Source organism: Saxophila tyrrhenica, assembly GCF_035928015.1.
Source record: "Saxophila tyrrhenica strain CCFEE 5935 chromosome Unknown scaffold_9, whole genome shotgun sequence".
Classification (NCBI taxonomy): Eukaryota; Fungi; Ascomycota; class Dothideomycetes; order Mycosphaerellales; family Extremaceae; genus Saxophila; species Saxophila tyrrhenica.
In genome coordinates, this window is record NW_027041741.1 from 1,134,245 (window position 1) to 1,151,971 (window position 17,727).

At 55.6% G+C, this 17,727-nt stretch overlaps 6 protein-coding genes across 6 annotated transcripts; 5 read left to right on the forward strand and 1 right to left on the reverse strand.

The window, feature by feature from the left end:
* Positions 1 to 459: 459 nt before the first annotated feature.
* On the forward strand, positions 460 to 1,340 carry LTR77_006386 (uncharacterized protein; the record flags this gene model as incomplete). Its single annotated transcript, XM_064803628.1, has 4 exons — positions 460 to 574; positions 628 to 662; positions 715 to 777; positions 831 to 1,340. The coding sequence occupies 4 exons, from the start codon at positions 460 to 462 to the stop codon at positions 1,338 to 1,340; spliced, it is 723 nt and encodes a 240-aa protein (XP_064658543.1).
* Positions 1,341 to 2,287: 947 nt separating this feature from the next.
* LTR77_006387 (uncharacterized protein) lies at positions 2,288 to 4,837 on the forward strand (the record flags this gene model as incomplete). The annotated part of the gene is made up of 1 exon (XM_064803629.1): positions 2,288 to 4,837. One exon carries the CDS (start codon positions 2,288 to 2,290, stop codon positions 4,835 to 4,837), a length of 2,550 nt encoding a protein of 849 aa, XP_064658544.1.
* Positions 4,838 to 7,926: 3,089 nt separating this feature from the next.
* On the forward strand, positions 7,927 to 9,643 carry LTR77_006388 (uncharacterized protein; the record flags this gene model as incomplete). Its single annotated transcript, XM_064803630.1, has 2 exons — positions 7,927 to 9,134; positions 9,538 to 9,643. The coding sequence occupies 2 exons, from the start codon at positions 7,927 to 7,929 to the stop codon at positions 9,641 to 9,643; spliced, it is 1,314 nt and encodes a 437-aa protein (XP_064658545.1).
* Positions 9,644 to 10,097: 454 nt separating this feature from the next.
* Positions 10,098 to 10,693, forward strand: MRM2 (2' O-ribose methyltransferase; the record flags this gene model as incomplete). Its single annotated transcript, XM_064803631.1, has 3 exons — positions 10,098 to 10,294; positions 10,352 to 10,400; positions 10,451 to 10,693. The coding sequence occupies 3 exons, from the start codon at positions 10,098 to 10,100 to the stop codon at positions 10,691 to 10,693; spliced, it is 489 nt and encodes a 162-aa protein (XP_064658546.1).
* Positions 10,694 to 11,136: 443 nt separating this feature from the next.
* LTR77_006390 (uncharacterized protein) lies at positions 11,137 to 13,101 on the reverse strand (the record flags this gene model as incomplete). Its single annotated transcript, XM_064803632.1, has 1 exon — positions 11,137 to 13,101. The coding sequence occupies one exon, from the start codon at positions 13,099 to 13,101 to the stop codon at positions 11,137 to 11,139; it is 1,965 nt and encodes a 654-aa protein (XP_064658547.1).
* A 241-nt stretch (positions 13,102 to 13,342) lies between these two features.
* On the forward strand, positions 13,343 to 14,486 carry OST3 (oligosaccharyl transferase subunit ost3/OST6; the record flags this gene model as incomplete). Its single annotated transcript, XM_064803633.1, has 3 exons — positions 13,343 to 13,848; positions 13,901 to 14,256; positions 14,305 to 14,486. 3 exons carry the CDS (start codon positions 13,343 to 13,345, stop codon positions 14,484 to 14,486), a joined length of 1,044 nt encoding a protein of 347 aa, XP_064658548.1.
* Positions 14,487 to 17,727: the final 3,241 nt, after the last annotated feature.

Consider the following 17,727-nt stretch of genomic DNA (forward strand, 5'->3'; position numbering starts at 1 on the left):
TGGAGCTTGTTGGGCGGGTGTTTGAGGGGAGGAGAGCATGAAGGGAAGGAAGCATGTATATGCGTTGCTAGTTGGAGAGACTCTTCATCGGCAGCACTTGTCTTCGGGTCGAGCAGCATTGTACAGCCTGTGCGTCTAGAGGCCATCGGCATTTCTCACACGAGCATACGACGCCCAATAGACAGGCGACTTCCTCCTACACACTTGTGCACCGTTCCAATACTATCGAGCTCATCTTTGAGTCTTTACTGATCGCGGTATAGCAGTATGGTAATCCTCGGCATCTGATAGGCCAAAGTTCAAGACATCCCTGTCTGTTTTGGCACACGGCCATCGTGCAGCTCTTGCGCCAGCGGGGTTCTCTATGACGGCGACGATGGTTGTCTGTCTCTTGCCGTGTCTTCAACAATCTATCGCAATAGGATACTTCATTGGAAGGAGCTGAAAATCAACACAATAATGGCAGACAACGAACGAAGGCCCTTGGGCACCTCAGAAGAAGACCCGTTGCTTGGATCCGCGGGTGATGCAAGTCAAGAGGAGGGCAAGCCGTTGTATTACAACTTCATTCTTGGTGAGATACTAACACCATGCGCTCCATACGCGGTATACTCATGGCTTTGATAGGGACTGGCACCGTTGCTCAAGCAGGAGCATGGATCGTGAGTACCACCACGCTCCAAATGCAGCTCTTCAACGACTAACACAACCCAGCTCGCAGCAATCGTCTGGGGCAGCGTCTTCAGCCATGACTTGATGCTGTTTTCTGCGCACCCTGTACGTTTCCCTCCAAGCCTCTCCCGTCAGTCCGAATACTGACAACATCCCAGCTCCTCAACTCAGCCGCCGTCCTCTTCTTCATCCAAGGCATCCTCATCCTCCAACCAACCCACACTGCCAAACAAAAGAAACAAGGCACCTACACCCACGCCGCCTTCAACGACCTCGCCGTGGGCTCCGCCGTTGCCGGGTTGGTCATCATCGAATACAACAAGATCAAGGACGGCAACCCACACTTCGAGTCTCCTCACGCCATCCTCGGAATAATCACCTACATCCTCATCTTCCTCCAAGCCTTTGTCGGCGTGACGCAGTACTTCACCCCGGGCCTGTATGGAGGGGAGGAGAAGGCGAAGGCGCTGTACAAATACCACCGGGTGGGCGGGTATGTGACGTTGGTGGTGATGCTGGCGACGGTGTGTGCGGCGACGCAGACAGCGTTTAATGAGAACATCCTGCAGATGCAGTTGTGGGCGGTGGTGGTGGCGTGTGTGGTTGTGCTGGTCGGGGTGCTGCCGAGGGTGCGGTTGAGTAAGTTTGGGTGGATGGCTGGGAAGTAGGATGTGGTGAGGAGGGAGGAGCTGCAAGAGAGTGGGAGGAGAGATGTCGAGGGTGGCTGTGTGACTTGCGAGATACGGCAGCGTGGAGAGGTTGAGTTGAAGACTGGAATCTGCTCGGACATATCGGCATAGCTTGCGGCATGAGTGCCAGGCGTTGAATGACAGGGACAATGTACAGAATGGTCTATGCTCTTCGGTTGGATACATCTCTTAACACACCCTCCCGGCTCATGCCATGTCCTCTACAGCATCCGCTGCTTCGATATACCGCAGCGTTCGAGATTGTTGTTGTCACAATGTCGAGATCTCAAACCGGTAGCGGAACTCTGGAGCTTGCCGTATGTCTCTGCACTGTCTCACTTGGACTGCATGATTCAGGCGGTGTAGATCGACGTACTGTGCTGGAACCAGACCTGCTTCGTCAGCGTCGCATATGGTGTCCTGCCTTGCTCTCAAGCCCGTCTCAATTCTTTGCTGGTGGAGTGGTAGGAAGTGAGGGCTGCTGTAGACTTCATTAGCCAAAGCTAACCGCTCGCACAACGTCCTCGGCCCATCCCATTCTCGGGGCGGAAGACAGGGCCGGAGCGGTGCAACGACGCAGTGGGCATCGTACGGCCCATCTCAGGCTGAAGTGTGGAAGTGCCGCAGGAGTTGTTCGAGGATCGACGCGCTAGGGCACGAGACGAAAGCTTGGGAGCAATATCAATCACCGGACAGGAAGTAGCGGATCGAGAGAAGTGAATTGAAACGCACCGGGCCCCTTTCCCGGCCTTCTGCACTCTTCATGCAGGCCGAGCAAACACTGCGACATCCCCATCTCTGCTCCCTACTTCCGCCATACCGGACGGCAATGGTTGGGAGTCCCACACATTCGCTTCGAGGAAGGAGGAGCTTGAGCGCGCCGACACGGGCCTAACGCATCCGCGAAGCCAGGAGCTACCAGCAAAATGGCCGACGACGACGACAAGCGCTCCTTGAGAGCTCGAAAGCGACCAACGACCGCACACGACAACAGCCTCAAGGCCATCCGCTATGAAGACGCTGAAGATGGCGTGCCGCCCGTGCCTGTCTCCTCCATAAACCCGCCCAAATCCCCGGCAACGTCGACGGTGGCAGCTTCGTTACGAGAACAGATGAGTGCGCGACGCCCACGAACCTCGCCCTCGCCGAGCCCACGCGTACCCTCTACAGCGGCGTTTGAAGAGGTCAAGCGCGACTCAGGCATTGCGCCTTCTGTCTCAACCGCGGGCCGCGCCTCCTACGCCGAAAGCAACAACAGCCCCTCGGTTGCGGGCGCAGCAAAGGAGCCAAATCTACCCACAATCGTTGTGCAGGATGAGGAGCCGGCAGCTCCAGTCAGGAGAAGCAAATCACCGTTCGCAAGACCGAAATCGCGCAAGACGATGGCGGAAAGGAGATCGCACTCGGCACCAAGGGGTATTGCGCGCATCGCGAGCTTCAAGGGCATACAGTCGAATATCCCGAGTGGAAGTCTAGATGATATCGATCTAGAGGATCTAGCGTCGGATAAAGTGGGGTTTTCGAAGAGAGGGAGTCTGCTGCTAGGTGGGAAGAAGATGAATGGATTGCTTGCGTCGCAGGAAGCCAGACGGAAGGGAGCGAAGGGGATTGTTAGCCAGCCTTCTGCGAAGGCGAGGGAAGCCCCAGTGGAGAGTGCGATAGAGCAGACCAAGCAGGTGCAGAGCGAGCGGGCAGTGAGCCCACCTGTTCCAAAAGTCCGAGACAATTCACCGGAGGATCAGGAGTCAAGAGATGGATCACCAGCCTCAGGACTGCTTTCAGGTCGGAGGAAGCCAAGTATACAGATGCTCCATGCAGCTATACAGGGTGGTCGCGTGCTTTCAGCCGAAGAAATAACATTCTCGATGAAAGTGCGTAGCATGTATGACGCTGGCGACGAGCGGGCAGCGGAATGGGTGGCCCCGGTGCGGAGTGGTGAGAACGCGCAAGGCGAGGCGAGTGGGAGCAGTACGCCTGATGCCAGCATTGACGGGATTGTCGTGGGCAAGCAACGAAAGAAGAACCAAAACGTTCACCCGGCGTTGAGGGCGCCTTCGCCAGAGCCGCGAGTGAGCTACTACAAGGAGCCGAACGAGCTGGCTGGTGGCATTGAGGACTGGGAAGATGTTGAAGGAGCTGATGTTGATCGGTATGGATTTATCCACCAAGCACGGGCAGGCACTCCTACCTCTCCGTCCATGGGTATGCAGCGTGTCGCTACATCTCTACGAATGGAATCAGACCAGCCGAGGAAAGCACGCGGTCTACGGCGAGGCCCTTCCACAGCAACAAGAGCGTCAAGATCTGTCCCTCCACGCCCAAGCCAAGATAACACCATCCGGAATGGCTCCCTGCACAGCGTCTCATCTAACAGATCGACCGGCAAGCTCCACTCCGGCAACCCCTTCCGCTCGCGCACCCGCAAAACCCTCGACGAAGCCGGCGACATGCTCACCCTCCCACCGGGCCTCGCCGACATAGCCGAGCAAGAGGACTCCGGCCGCACCGCCTCGATCATGAAACGCCGCGAATGGCAGCGCGAAAACAAATGGCAAAGCATGGCCCGCCCGATCCCGGACCACCAGCGCTCTAGTGACAAAGGCGGCGGCATGCGCTTCGACTTCGACACTTCGGACCAGAAACTCGTCAGCAGGACGTGGAAAGGCATCCCCGACCGCTGGCGCGCGACGGCTTGGTACAGCTTCCTCGCCACCAGCGCGCGGAACCGCGGCATCACCGTCTCCGAAGACGAGTTGATCGAGCGCTTCTTCGCGCTGCAAGACGAGAGTTCCGCCGACGATGTTCAGATCGACGTCGACGTCCCCCGGACGATCAACATGCACATCATGTTCCGCCGTCGTTACCGCGGAGGACAGCGCCTGCTCTTCCGCGTCTTACACGCGATTTCCCTCCAATTCCCCGAAACAGGGTACGTGCAGGGAATGGCCTCACTCGCTGCCACCTTATTATGCTACTACGACGAAGAACGCGCGTTCGTGATGCTCGTCCGGCTCTGGCAGCTGCGCGGGCTGGAGCAGCTTTTCCAACATGGCTTCGAAGGGCTGATGCAGGCGCTGGCGGAGTTTGAGCACCAGTGGTTGCAAGGCGGGGACGTGGCGAGGCGGTTGGAGGAGCTGGGGATCGGGAGTACGGCGTATGGGACCAGATGGTACCTTACGTTGTTTAATATGAGTATTCCTTTCCCGGCGCAGTTGCGGGTTTGGGATGTCTTCATGCTGTTGGGAGACGCGGCGGGGGGTGCTCCCGGGGGTGGCGAGGCCAAGTTCGGTGGAGCGGATCTGGACGTCCTCCATGCGACGAGCGCGGCGCTGATCGATGCCACGCGCGAAATCATCCTGGACAGCGACTTTGAGAACGCGATGAAGGTGCTCACGTCGTTTGTGCCGGTCAAGGATGAGGACTTGTTGATGCGGGTCGCGCGGACGGAGTGGAAGTTGAGGAAGAAGAGGGGGTGATTGGCGAGGACCAAAAGTTAACTCTCCTGGCGCTAAAAAAAAAGGGGGCCAGGGAAGATGATATGGTGCAGCACTCCTTGCGAGGAACTTTCGTTGGGTCATTGGGATACTACGGCTGCGCGAGCATTAGATGGGGTTTGGGAAAGTTCGGGATGGGATTTTTTTTGGGAGGAAGAATATCAGTGATCATGATACCCCAGTATGCGAAAAGCAGAGTGTGTAGATAATTGTGTAATGTGTAGATATCTTGCCGGATGCTGTCGTCCAAGAGCTTTCCGTCAATGTCGAGCTTGTCCGCCAGCCATATCAAAGTCTGCAGAAGAGGAAGGCACGATGGTGGTGTGCGATCGCTCCTTCCTGTGGCCGTCCATCGACGCACCTCACCTCTTGCTGACACACAATACATCCTCTTCCAAGCCCGTACGAATCATTGGCCACGCAACGGCATGGACGCCTTTGACCTGCTCGACGTTCGCCTTTTGGTTGCTGCAGCCGCCAGTAAAGGCGCCATCTTGTCGACTACGAGCTACGACACCGCCGTTGCTTCGCTCACTCGCTCACTGGCCTTGTTATCATTGATTTGTGGCTACACTACCGTCGACCGTGCTGTGCGTGGACGTTCTCCTGATCTGCTCTGTTACATTTACCTCATCATTATTACCAGGTCACCAGATAGCCGCAAGACGGCTTTGCCAATGCGCACGAGGGATACGACGAGAGCCCGCCTAGACGCACCTGACAACATGATCCGGTAACATGCCACTGCTGCATGTCTCAGATCAATCCAGGCTCAAGACGACGGCGGCTCGCTTCCACTTCCACGCGGTCATCTCGCTACAACACCTTCCTCATCCGTCCATTGCTACTTGGAAGTGAGGCTTGCAGGGTGAAAATTTTTCAGCTGACGATCCTACTTCTTCTGGCCGACACACCCTGCAATGTCACGTCGCTGCTCGCCTCGCAAGGCCCCGAAAGAGCAGCGATGGGCAGAGATCAGCAACGCCTTTGCGTGCTCCGCACGCGACCTCGCCAGGATAGGACACGTGGGCGACGAATGCCGAGCATTTACCCTTCTAGAGCTCGCGCCGAATGCGTGCCGGGTACGAAGTGCAAAGTACTGCGATCGACGTTGACAGTCTGGCAGCTGGAGGTGCGGCATGCAACGTCGTTGGCGGACGCTGGAGCCGGCTTCTCAAAAGGGCAACTGCGATTTTGCAGATCTGGTTCGGAGAGCTCTGCGGGAGGCCAATTACTGGCCTTCGGATGCCGGCCTGCTTGCGCACTTCATTGGCGGAGTGGAGAGATGTCGTCTTACTTCGGCAACCCACTCGACAGCTACAAACACTCTTTCGCCTCCCAGCGCTCGGAAGAGCCGTCGCTGCCAACCTAGAAGGATGCAGCGTGCCCCGTGGACCCAGTTTCGCAGCAACGGTCAACCAGGTTTTGAACGCCGCTGTCGTGCGTGTGTGGCTCACTGCAGAACGCGGCGCAAAACTTTCCGACCGGCAACCTGGCAAATGCGGCTAGGAGAGCTCTGCCGGCGTGCGGGCCCTGCAGGCAAGGTGTGATGCTGAGGCGTTCGAGAGGCTGTGCGAGGCTTCTGGAACCGAGCATCTGGTGTTTCACTTTGAGATCGACACAATCAAAGCAGAGTGGAGTCGAGATGTCTCCTCCACCACTTCGATTGCTTTGGTTATACGCGCCATTCCGGATGAAGAGGCATGCTGCATTCCGACTTCCTGATCGATCGATGGAGATTGGACCAGGACCTTCACCGACCGCGGGACTCGTGATGGGCACACCAGACATGCGTCGGCCGGGGAGACGCATCAAATGCAAACGCCGTCGATGAAATGGGCTCGGGGCATATCGTTGCGATGTTGCTCGATTACCTAGAACGGCTTTACGTACTTGCGCGGTCATAGCCTTTGGTCGCGATACAACAGCTCTACGCAAGGTTGCTTGATCCTGGATGCACAACGGTTCGGACTGCAGGGGCTTGCAATCCATACCACACCATCAATCGACCTTCATGTGAGCTCACGACAGGAGCTTTGTGCAGTGTTCTACAACACGAGTCCTACCCGCTGTCACAGCTGGCCGTTTCCAGACAGCTACAGCTAACATAATCTCCGAAGCCGCATTCCTGCTACCGTTTGGGCCTTGCTCAATCCTAGCCAGATCGTCAAACATGCGTTGGAACCGGTAGAACTTTCTCCATCCTTTAGCACAGCAAACTGAAAAACTGTATTGCTGCAGGGTCGAAGATCTGCATCTCGTGGTGGCTGACCGGATGCCCACAAGCAATCCGCCACGAGACTCGAAGGGGTCGAGGTTATTTCACGTCCAGGAAATGTCATTTCCGCCTCTACATATCACATCTACGCATCTCGCACGGCAGACGCACAGCTGACCATCTTCCAACAAACCTTCGACGTAACCAAGCGTTCCCGCCTACCGGTTCTGGTGCCGCTGAGTCGTGCCGCCGTAATCGTCGCTCAAGTCCGGTCAGAGAGGCTCACGCATTTCCCTTCTCAGCAGCCGCATACCTGAGCAAGTCTAGACCTGGCTTGGTGTGCACGCCTGCGAGAACTGATTCGACCGCCTTACAACTGCATTAATTTTCAGCGGAAGCATTATGCTGCCGACTTGAATAAGATCGACGTTTGGAAGCCGTTGCCGTTTGACGAATCAACAGACGACTCCGGCGATCAACCGCCTTCCTCGTCCCACTTGCAGCTTAGCAGCAACGGTGTTCCACAGATTTGGCTCACGACCTGGAGAGTGTCACGTTGCCCAGCGCATGTGATCTGCAGCACCTCAAAGTATGTAACTTCACACCTCGCTGCCCGGCTACCCCTCGCACAGGACACCTTCTTTTTTCCTGCCTTTACCCTGTCACACGCTCTACCTTCCATCCAATGTCCATCTCACTCACCCTCTCACAGCCGTCCAGAACGGAGTTTGGCGGCAAAGTCTCCCATGACTTCTCTCCAAGGATTCCATTTGCGAAGTCTCGATTGTCTCCTCAGCCAAAGGTCGATTCACCAGTGAGCTCGCTGCGGGTCAGCGGCACACAGGATCACAAGATGTCGACGCCTCATCGTGGCCTACCGCCGCCATCAGCCATGACCCTACCTCCAGATTCTGGAAGACCATCCTACCAACCCCAGCAATCGTTCGGTCATATGCCAAGTGCTCCGAGTACTTTCGACAATCACGGCGAGTCGTACAGACTGTGGATGTCCGCCAAAGCTGAGGAGGAGAAGCGGAAGCAGGAAGAAGAGAGGACGAGGCAAGAGAATTGTCGACTCGAGCAACGACGCCTCGAGCAGTCGATGCTGCGAGAAGCGTTACAGTCAGGCGTGCCTCCTGCGGCGGTTCCGATGATCTATGCTGGCATAGGTGGATCGCATCTGGCGCAAATTAGCGGGGAATGGTTACAACAGTATGCTGGACAATTGCAGGCAAACCAGCAGCACGTCATCCAGCAACAGCAGTCTTCACCGGAGCTTCGAAGAGAGACCAGACTCATCGGCCAGGCGCCGCCATCGTATCCAGTCCAGCAGCCAATCCAAGTCGTCCCGAGCCAGCACTCTGAGCAACCACAGCAGCCTCCACATCCACAGCATGCCACTTTCTCAGCATATCAACCAGCTCCTGCTCGAGCTCCACCGACATCTGCTCCTCGATCCGCGACACATACCTCTCTTCCTAGGCTGACGACAGCCGACATCTACAACAATCAGCCCCAGCAACACCAGAACCCCGGCAGCGCGCATCCTCTGCAGCAGAGCCAGACCATCTCACAAGAGCAAACCACCTCTTCACCTTCGATATACTTCCATCATTGGGTTCCTCCGAACGAGTCAAAAGGGACGCAACCACAAACGCCAGCCAGCAAAGGAGAGTCATACTCATCTCATCCCGGCTCCCACCTGTCCGAAGGCGACTACAAAGAGTCTCCTCGCAAGCGGAAAGCGCAAGGACCACACCAACCTGCTCCTCCGCCTTCAGCTGGACCGCAGTATACCTCGCCCTCTTTCAGCAACGCCTCGTCAACTTCGAGGAAGAAGGCCAGCCGCCATCGATCGAACAGCAACGTTTCCGCAAGAGAAGGTGACAGCAGACCAGACAGCCGGCGGGACCAAGAGCCCCGGCGGTCGTTGCAAGCTGATTCGAGCCATTCGTCTGCGGGAGAGCGACCGCAGAATGAGTCTTCTGCTCCGGCGGCTGAAGAGAGGGGTGGGAGGTCGTCGACGGAGGCACAGCAGGACCACAAGTCTGAGCGGCCTGGGTAGCGCTGGCGGAGGGCGGTGTGGTTAATTGTGCTTTGTACAGACTTGCTCTTGCATCTGGTCGAGCGAGGAGGGTTTGTCTCGAAGACTACGGCCTCTGAAGTGTTCTGGATCTTGTGTAGCGTTCTAGCGGGTGGGTAGTGGCAGATATTGTCTTCGAATCACGATTGCCCTGGTCAGATACCATTGGCAGATTACCTTCCTATCACACCTCGAACTCTCGTTCTTCTTATGTTCAACGAACGTCTGCTCACACGTTCGACCGTGGTCCAGTCTCAGTCCCGTGAACTCTTTCAGCACGTCAAGAAAGGAACGAGGTGGGTAATGTGTTACAAGGCTCTCCTGTCTTTCCGAGGCAAAGACAACGCGGCTATTTTTGGCCGTATGGCGTTTTCGTGCCAGCGCAACTCCACCACCACCAACCACACCTCAATACCTCGCAACAGTAAATGCTCTCAAGAGTAGTCGCAAGACTACCGAGAGCATCCTCACAATACCAAAGATGTGAGATCTCACCACTGCGCCGGCTCTGCTGGCCAACTTCAACCCAATCCGTCTGGACTTCCCCAGTCCATCCACCGCTCATCAGCCTCATTACCACCCGCCCCTCCACCTCCAGCTCCTCAACCCGCTGGCAATCCCGCCAGTCCCGCGACCCACACACCCGCGCCTCCAAACTCGCGGGACTCAAATCCCGCGCCGCCTACAAACTGCTCGAAATCGACGCCAAACACCACCTCTTCTCGCGCGGGGACACGGTGGTCGACTTAGGATATGCTCCTGGTAGTTGGAGTCAAGTTGCGGTGAATCGGACGAAGCCGGGGGGTAGGGTGGTGGGGATTGATGTTATACCGGCCCAGCCGCCGAGGGGGGTTAGTACGTTGCAGGGGGACTTTTTGAGTGAGGGGATTCAGGGGGAGGTGAGGAGGTTTGTTCGGGAGATGAAGGGAGGGAGAGGAAAGATGGCGGAGGAGGACGAGAACGGAGGGACGGAGGAGGTGGTGGGGGTGATTGAGCGGACCAGGCAAGTTGGAAACGAGGAAGGGGCTGGGAAGGCTGATTCGGTGATTGATGCGTTTGGAAGCTTGACCGTCGGAGGCAGTCAGAAGCAGAGAGATGCAGCGGAAGGGAGAGTGGTGGATGTGGTGCTGAGCGACATGTCAGAACCCTGGCCTCAGTCGTCTTGGTCCAGGAGTGTTTCTAACCCCTATTACAGGATGATGAACGCCAGTGGCATGCCTTTTCGAGATCACGCTGGTTCTATGGTATGTATATTGGAGCAGCATGGGGACGACGCCATAGTAACTTCCTCCAGGACCTTTGCAACGCTGCCCTCACATTCTGCTACGACACTCTGGTGACTGGTGGTCACTTCCTCTGCAAGTTCTACCAAGGCAAGGAAGATCACGCCCTAGAGATGAGACTCAAACGACTGTTCGAGAAGGTCCATCGTATCAAGCCGGAGTCTTCGCGGAAGGAGAGCAAGGAGTCTTATTTTGTGTGTCTGCGCCGACGTCCGGACGTGGCGAGAGAGGACGTGTTCGACCAGCCAGGCTGAAGCTGGACCATTTTCGAGCAGACTAAAGATGCAAGACTTGATTGCAGCCCAGCATTGGTTGAGCACCAGAGGTACTAGGACGATAGTCGACTACGGTGTAAAGCCGGGGACTCATGACTCCACGCGCGTCGATTAACAGATCATCTCCCAGCTTCACGAGGGAAGGCGATGGAATATATAGGTATCTCAGCAGGTGGCAGAGTCTGGGCTGGGGGACTGTCACATGCTCGCTGCAGGAGGCTGTGCCAATTCATCACGCGGTGGGGAAGCGAGTACAGCAGTGAGAGACACGGCAAGGAGCACATTCAGATATTCGTATACGAGACGACATCAGCTCGAACTAGCGTACCAAGACCATGCCAACAGAACAACTCAGGTATCATCAAGCACAAACGCAACGCCAATGGCTAAAGAACAACGCAATCAAGCCCAGACCCCATGACTCACATCCTAAGCGTGTCGTCCAGATTCCGCCTCGCCTTCTTCAATGGCGAGAACTGGAATCCACTCCCATCGCCCGCAGTAAGCATCGTCGTACCTGCCTTGCTGCCACCCAAGAAGCTGCTCCCAACCCCACCGCCCTTCTTCGCTCCCAATAGCCCGAAGCCTTTTGTACCGAACAGCCCACGCTTCATCGGTCCACCGGCCTCCGCTTCCTCCTCATCGAATAACGTCTTGCCCAACCCACCCAGCTTCCGCTTCTTCTGCCTCTTCTCGACATCCGGCTGCGGGTTGAAAGAGGCAAAGTCGGCAAGCGACTTGCGCTGCTTGGCCTTCTTCTTCGTCGGATCGCCAGGCTTTTCAGGGCCATCGTCAGTCTTCGTCTTGATCTTCAACGTCTGCGGCTTCGCGTTCTCCTGGCCTTCGGCTGGCTCGTTCTCCTCGGTGACCATCTCGAGCGCTGGCATCTTCGGCTTGCGCTGCGCCGGAGCCTTCTTGGGCGGCACATTAGCTTTGCTGGCGGGCTGTTGAGCGAGAGGTTGCTTCTTCTTGGTAGCTGCAGGGGAGGCTGCGCCGTCGCTGCCGGCTTCTTCGTCGTCCTCGTCCTGAATGACGCTCGTTGTCTTGTTAAGGAACGGGGTAATCGAGAACGTGGACTTGTCGCCAACGCCGGGAGCTGCTTTGCGGCCACGCTTTGCAACTGGACCGTCGCCTGGGGTGCCGAGGGTGGTTGCATCTAGGTCCATTTGCGCTGCAGCTCGCTTCTTCGTATTCGCCTTTGATGCGGCTGCTTTCGGTGCGGCCGCTGCTTTCTTAGCAGGCGCTGCTGCTGCAGAGGCTTTTGCGGTGATCAGCTCAGCTTCGGTCTCTTTGAGCTTCTCCTTGGTCGATCTGAGTTTGGTGCGGAATTGGTCAAGCTTATCGTCGAGGGTGGCTTTCTGCGCTGCAAATTCGTCTGCTGCTTGCTGTGCTGCTCGCTGAGCTTTGGTCCGCTCCTTCTTCTCCTTCGCAAGCTCCGTTCGCAGCTCCTCGGCTTCATCATCGGCTTGCGCATTGCCATCTGCACGCTTCGCCGCCCGTGCAGCAGCCTTCTTTTCGCGCTCCAGTTCTGCTTGGGCGTTCTCCAGAGCCTCCTCCAGCTTCGACTTCTCCTTCTTCTCATTCAGTAAGTCTTTCCGCACATCTTCAACTTGCGTAGTGTCCTGAGCTGACGCAAGTTGCTCTTCTGCTCGCAGTCGGGCTTTGCGCTCCTTGGCGAGTTGTTTGCGGATGTCATCGCTCTGCCCGTCGCCTTCAGCAGACTGAGCAGCCTCTTCTGCTCGTTGACGTGCGCGCTTCTCCTTCGCGACCTGACGCTTGAGTTCTTCTAACTGCTCCTCCTGTGCAATCTCAACTCCAGTATTCCTCCGCTTGGCCAGCGCACGCTTCGCCTCCCGCTTTGCGTTCTCGACTTCGCACTGAATCTCCGTGAGTTGTCTCTGGAGTGCAAGCTTCTCGGTCATCAAGGCCTCGGTCGACGCAGCTTGCGCTTTCAGGTGTTCCAGCTCCGGCTTCAGCACAGAAAGTTCCCTTGTGAGCGCCAGCTTCTCTGTCAAGGCCGCCGTCGCGTCTTCACTAGAGTGCTGCAGCGCGCTCTTCTCGGCCTGCATCGTCTGAAGCTCCTGTTCGCGTTGTCGCAGATCTGCCTCCAACTCTTGTGCCTGGGCCTCAGCATCTTCCGCGCGCAGTAGATTCTCCTTGACCAGCTTCTCGAATGCATCACTCCGGTCCTGCTCTTGCATCAATTGGTCGCGCAGTTCGTCATTGTCGTCCTCCAACACATGTACGTCGAACCGCAATCGGCGCATATCTTCATCTTTGCTTATGATGTCCACTAAGTGGCTGTTCTTGGTGTGTTTGAGCTCCAGCGCAGCGCTGGTGAGCGACTGCTGGGTGTAGGATGCGTGCATTGTCGGTGCTGGAACCATGACTGCTGCTGGTGGAAGTGTGTATATGAGTGCATGCAGGACTAAGAGCAATGTCCGATTGCTTGATGAAGTGGGATGGAGTCGCGCTTTCTGTGAGTAAACATAGATGGCGGCTGAGAACAGGCAACGGCTATTTTCAGCGGAACGCGGCGAAACCATAAAGCCGACTTTGAACATGACAGATGGAGCTTCGAGACATCAGGACTTTCGAAATACCCATTGAACGCACTGAAGCTCCAAGATGAGGCTGCTACAGACTCTGACAGCGGCGATACTGCCATTGACAGCTTTCGCGGCAAGAAAATCGACCGGCGACCGCTTCAATGACTACCACTCGAAACAGGTGTCCAGCTTAGCACCCATCAAGCTCGACGATGTCACCTACAATGAGATGACCAAGGCGCCTCGGGACTATGCTGTAGCAGTGCTGCTGACTGCATTGGATCCAAGATTCGGCTGCTCGCTGTGCCACGAATTCCAGCCGGAATGGGATCTGCTTGCAAAGAGTTGGACCAAGGGGGACAAGCAGGGAGAGTCGCGGTTGGTGTATGGGACATTGGACTTCACGGATGGAAAACAGACGTTTCAATCGGTACGGTACACTATCAAGACATGGGGACAGAAAAGAAGTATTGACCTCGAACAGTTAATGCTGCAAACTGCTCCGGTCTTGCTTCTCTTCCAACCCACCGTTGGACCCAATGCGAAGCCGGACGGAGCACCCCAACGATACGACTTCATCACTGGGTAAGCTGCTTGACTCCCAAAACCAGTAAGCTATGCTGACGGCTTCTCACAGCACTGACAAAGCCGACCCAATCCACGCCTGGATCGCCCGCCATCTCCCCGAATCTCGACACCCACCGCTCGTTCGCCCAATCAACTATGTTAAGATTGCAGTCACGACCACTGCTGCACTTGGCTTGGTGACCTTCTTCAGCGTCGCGTGGCCGTACATTCTGCCCGTCATCCAGAATCGCAACCTCTGGGCGGCGGTCAGCTTGATCGCGATTCTGCTCTTCACCAGCGGACACATGTTCAACCACATCCGGAAGGTTCCCTATGTCGCGGGAGATGGCAAGGGCGGAGTGTCGTACTTTGCTGCAGGGTTCCAGAACCAGTTTGGTCTTGAGTCGCAGATCGTGGCGGCTATGTGTGAGTACCTGTCCCTGCTGAGGTCACTCCTCTTACTGATTCCTCCAGATGGCGTACTGGCCTTCGCGACCATTTCGATGGCCCTCAAAGTGCCCCGCATGGCCGACCCACGAGCACAGCAGATCGCTGTCTTCATCTGGGGAGGCGTGATCCTGGGCATGTACAGCTTCCTGCTTAGTGTCTTCCGGATCAAGAACGGCGGCTATCCGTTCTTCCTGCCGCCGTTCTAGTCGAAGGACGCAGGATGGAGGTGAGCTGCGAAGCAGGCCAGGCCAGGTCTGTGCTGCATTTGGCGAAGCGATGATTGTAGTATAGGTTACCCCTAGATCTTCTCCCAAATATCACAAGTCAAGAGAAGCTTATAGCGACGTCTCAGTCCTTGTGTTTCATCCACGAATTGTTTGAATCCAGGTTGGATACCTGCCATTGGTCGGTGCTATTTCAAGATGTAGTGAGATCGAGGCAAGAGCGTGATTGCCCTACAGGTCACTGAGGGCAACTGCGGCACCGCAATCCAACCTCAACTCTTCCACCCCCAATCCAAAAATCCACCTCTCGAGCATACAACGGCCGCCACCGACCTCGAGGTTCTCCCCGGCTGTTTGCAACTCTTCGGATCACTTGGAAATGGTTTTGTCGACACGTTGTCCTGCCACAATGGCCTCACCTGCTGGCGAACGAGCGAACATTGCGTACGCCATCCAAACACCTCTGCACATGCCCGGCTGCCCGGCAAAGAATGGTTTTGGTTCTCGAAGAGCATGCTACCTGGATTCATGGACACCTGTTTCTGCGGATACATACGTCGGGAATGCTGTGAACCTCCGGTCGATCGCTGGATGTCTTGTCTCTCCTCTTATGCTCCCCCGTGTGTGCAAACCGCTCTACCATATACTTTCTCTCCCTCAAAAGTTGTCCATGAATCTCTTCATTTCCTTCATATCAGCAGGCGTCTCTGAGTCCAGTTAAGTGCAGCGAAATTACATACGGTTGCTTTTGTCTTACCTTTGCTCCTCACTGTCGTGTATACAAAAACAATGTCACGTGGTGTATACCATCATGAAAAGAACTCAATATCGCTCCGTACCTCAATTGTGGTATCCCTAAAGGGCAAAATAAACTGGACTAGCGGCGAGTCGAACGCCGAACCTTCTCCAATCGAAGCAGCTGGTGATGCCAGCGGTGCTAAGAAGATGCTGCGATGTTATTAGAACCATGCATGGGAAGATATCTAAGGGCAGAGAGAGCTGCTTACTCATACCGCTAGACCACAAGCCCGTGATCAATGGAAGGATCAGTTGATCCAATTGATGGGAATGGATGTTGGGAAAATTGTATATAATTACTCAATTTGTGGGTGGAGTCGGGAAATTCTACTTCGGGCTGCTAGCGCTACTCACAGCTTTACCAACCTCACCTGCACTTCTCGACCTTACGAAAACTACCGGAGCAGGCCCTTGAACGTAGGCTGATACACCAACGGCTTGGTCATACAGCATTTGATCCACCATTGGAATTACGATGATGGGGTATGTTACACCTTGCGTTACCTGCTGGAGTCATGGAGGCAGCCTCTCCGCGGTGACGTCAGGCGTTCATTTTACAGACAATACTCCTTGACATGGGGAAGCGGCCCTTCAGGACATACCAAACTTATATTGGACCGCATTCGAAAGCTTTGAGACGGCTTTCGGGTGCAAGAGCTCACCATCGACGTCATACCAGGACTACGTCTTGGCTTCGGCTGGACTGGAATCAGTGACACATGTCCCGAGAAAGCCAACGAACATGACGACCACTCAGATTGAAGGTCTCAGAGAAATTTCACTGCCGACAGAAGTGGATGCCGTTACTGGGAAGTCCGCCCTTCAGCAGCGTGACATTTGGCAAGCTCTCACGCTCGAGAATAGCCTCTCGCCACTAATCTCAAGCACCGAGAACACCGCACAAGGACGATCGGGCTCAGTTATGCAGTGAAATCGCCCACAACGGCCGACCTCCAGGAAGAAAGACTTCGCCAGCTGCTCCTCGCGAGCAACACTATTGAGCATCTTGAAGAGTGAATCACCAGACTTTGATAGAGCACTAGCCTCGCGATCTCTCTCAGTACGATCATGCAAAAGCCAAGAGTCTTGTGTACGTTGGAGGCACTTATTCAGAGCCCTGACGAAGGAGAATGCCACGAATTGTTAGTCGTGGACCTTTGCAGGCTCAATTTTCGGAGATTCAGCTTGCTGGATGAAGCGAAGGCGTGCCGCGCTTCTCCTGTAAGTAATCGCCCACTGTCGAGCGTGTGAGTACGCCTCCCGCACGATTTATTTTTACGAGAAGGAGAACATGATAACCTCTTGGTTTTTCGAACAATGCTAGCCTCCACCCTGCGATCGCTCATCCAACAACGAGGCGTTCCTCCACTGGATATTCGCTTGCTGTCGACCATGGGAGCACACTCCTCCACTAGTCTTGCTTCAGAAAACGGTCCTGCGTCGATAGGAGACCTGACTTTCGCTGCACCGCACCCACAATTTCCCACGCCTGTCCTCACATAATATTCTGCATATCTGATGAAGCTTACACCTTGCCGGGTTATGCCCTCGATCAGCAGTGTACGGACTTCTATCCTAGATCTCATGGCATTCTCATCTTCCACAAGTGGACACTTCACCGAGAGGAGCTCCTGTCCGTAAAACGGTTGATACAGGCTGCGCTACACACATGCATCGTTCCAAACCAGACACCCTTTCCGACGGCTCTACCTACTTGCAAGCTATTTCCAAACCGATATTTGAGACGCAACCCTACGCCCCCATGCTCTAGGCGAGTTCCCCATCACCTCAAACATCTGGGCCAGCCACAACGAGCACGCACGGTCCTATGATTGCCCCTCCCACTATATCAGCACCCCGAGTAACAGATCACAGACTTAGCACCCTTCGCCTCCGAACATTTACCATCCCCACCGGTGTCACCAGTATCCGTGATCTCATCCTTGCAGTTGGCGTCGGAGTATGCATGACAGCGCAAGGTGCCAGAAGGTGCTCCATTTCCGACCGTCCAGATGGAGTCGAAGGAGTCGTATTGGTAACAGCTGTAACACAGAAGGATTAGTGATGCTCGCAAGACGTCGGGTCAACAGATTCATAGCACTTACTTGCCCTCGCAGGTCCCGACAAAGTACGTCGCTGGAAAGTTGCAACCAGGACCGTGGTAAAGGTTGACGGTCGACTTGTAAGCGGAAGTGAGACCGATGAAAAGCAAAAGGGTGGTGAGCATCGCAACGGCTGGGGTTGGGCGAGGTGCTATGGTGTCTCTTCGTGGGGTGATTGTACTTGTGGAGGACGCTGGGGTAGCAATTGACTGAATTGGATGCTGTCGATGAGGTGAGCTCGCTGGAGATATATAACCTCCTATCCCTGACTTTCTTGCACTGATGCGCCGAAGACAACATCTTCTCGTGGTTACATCGTGCCA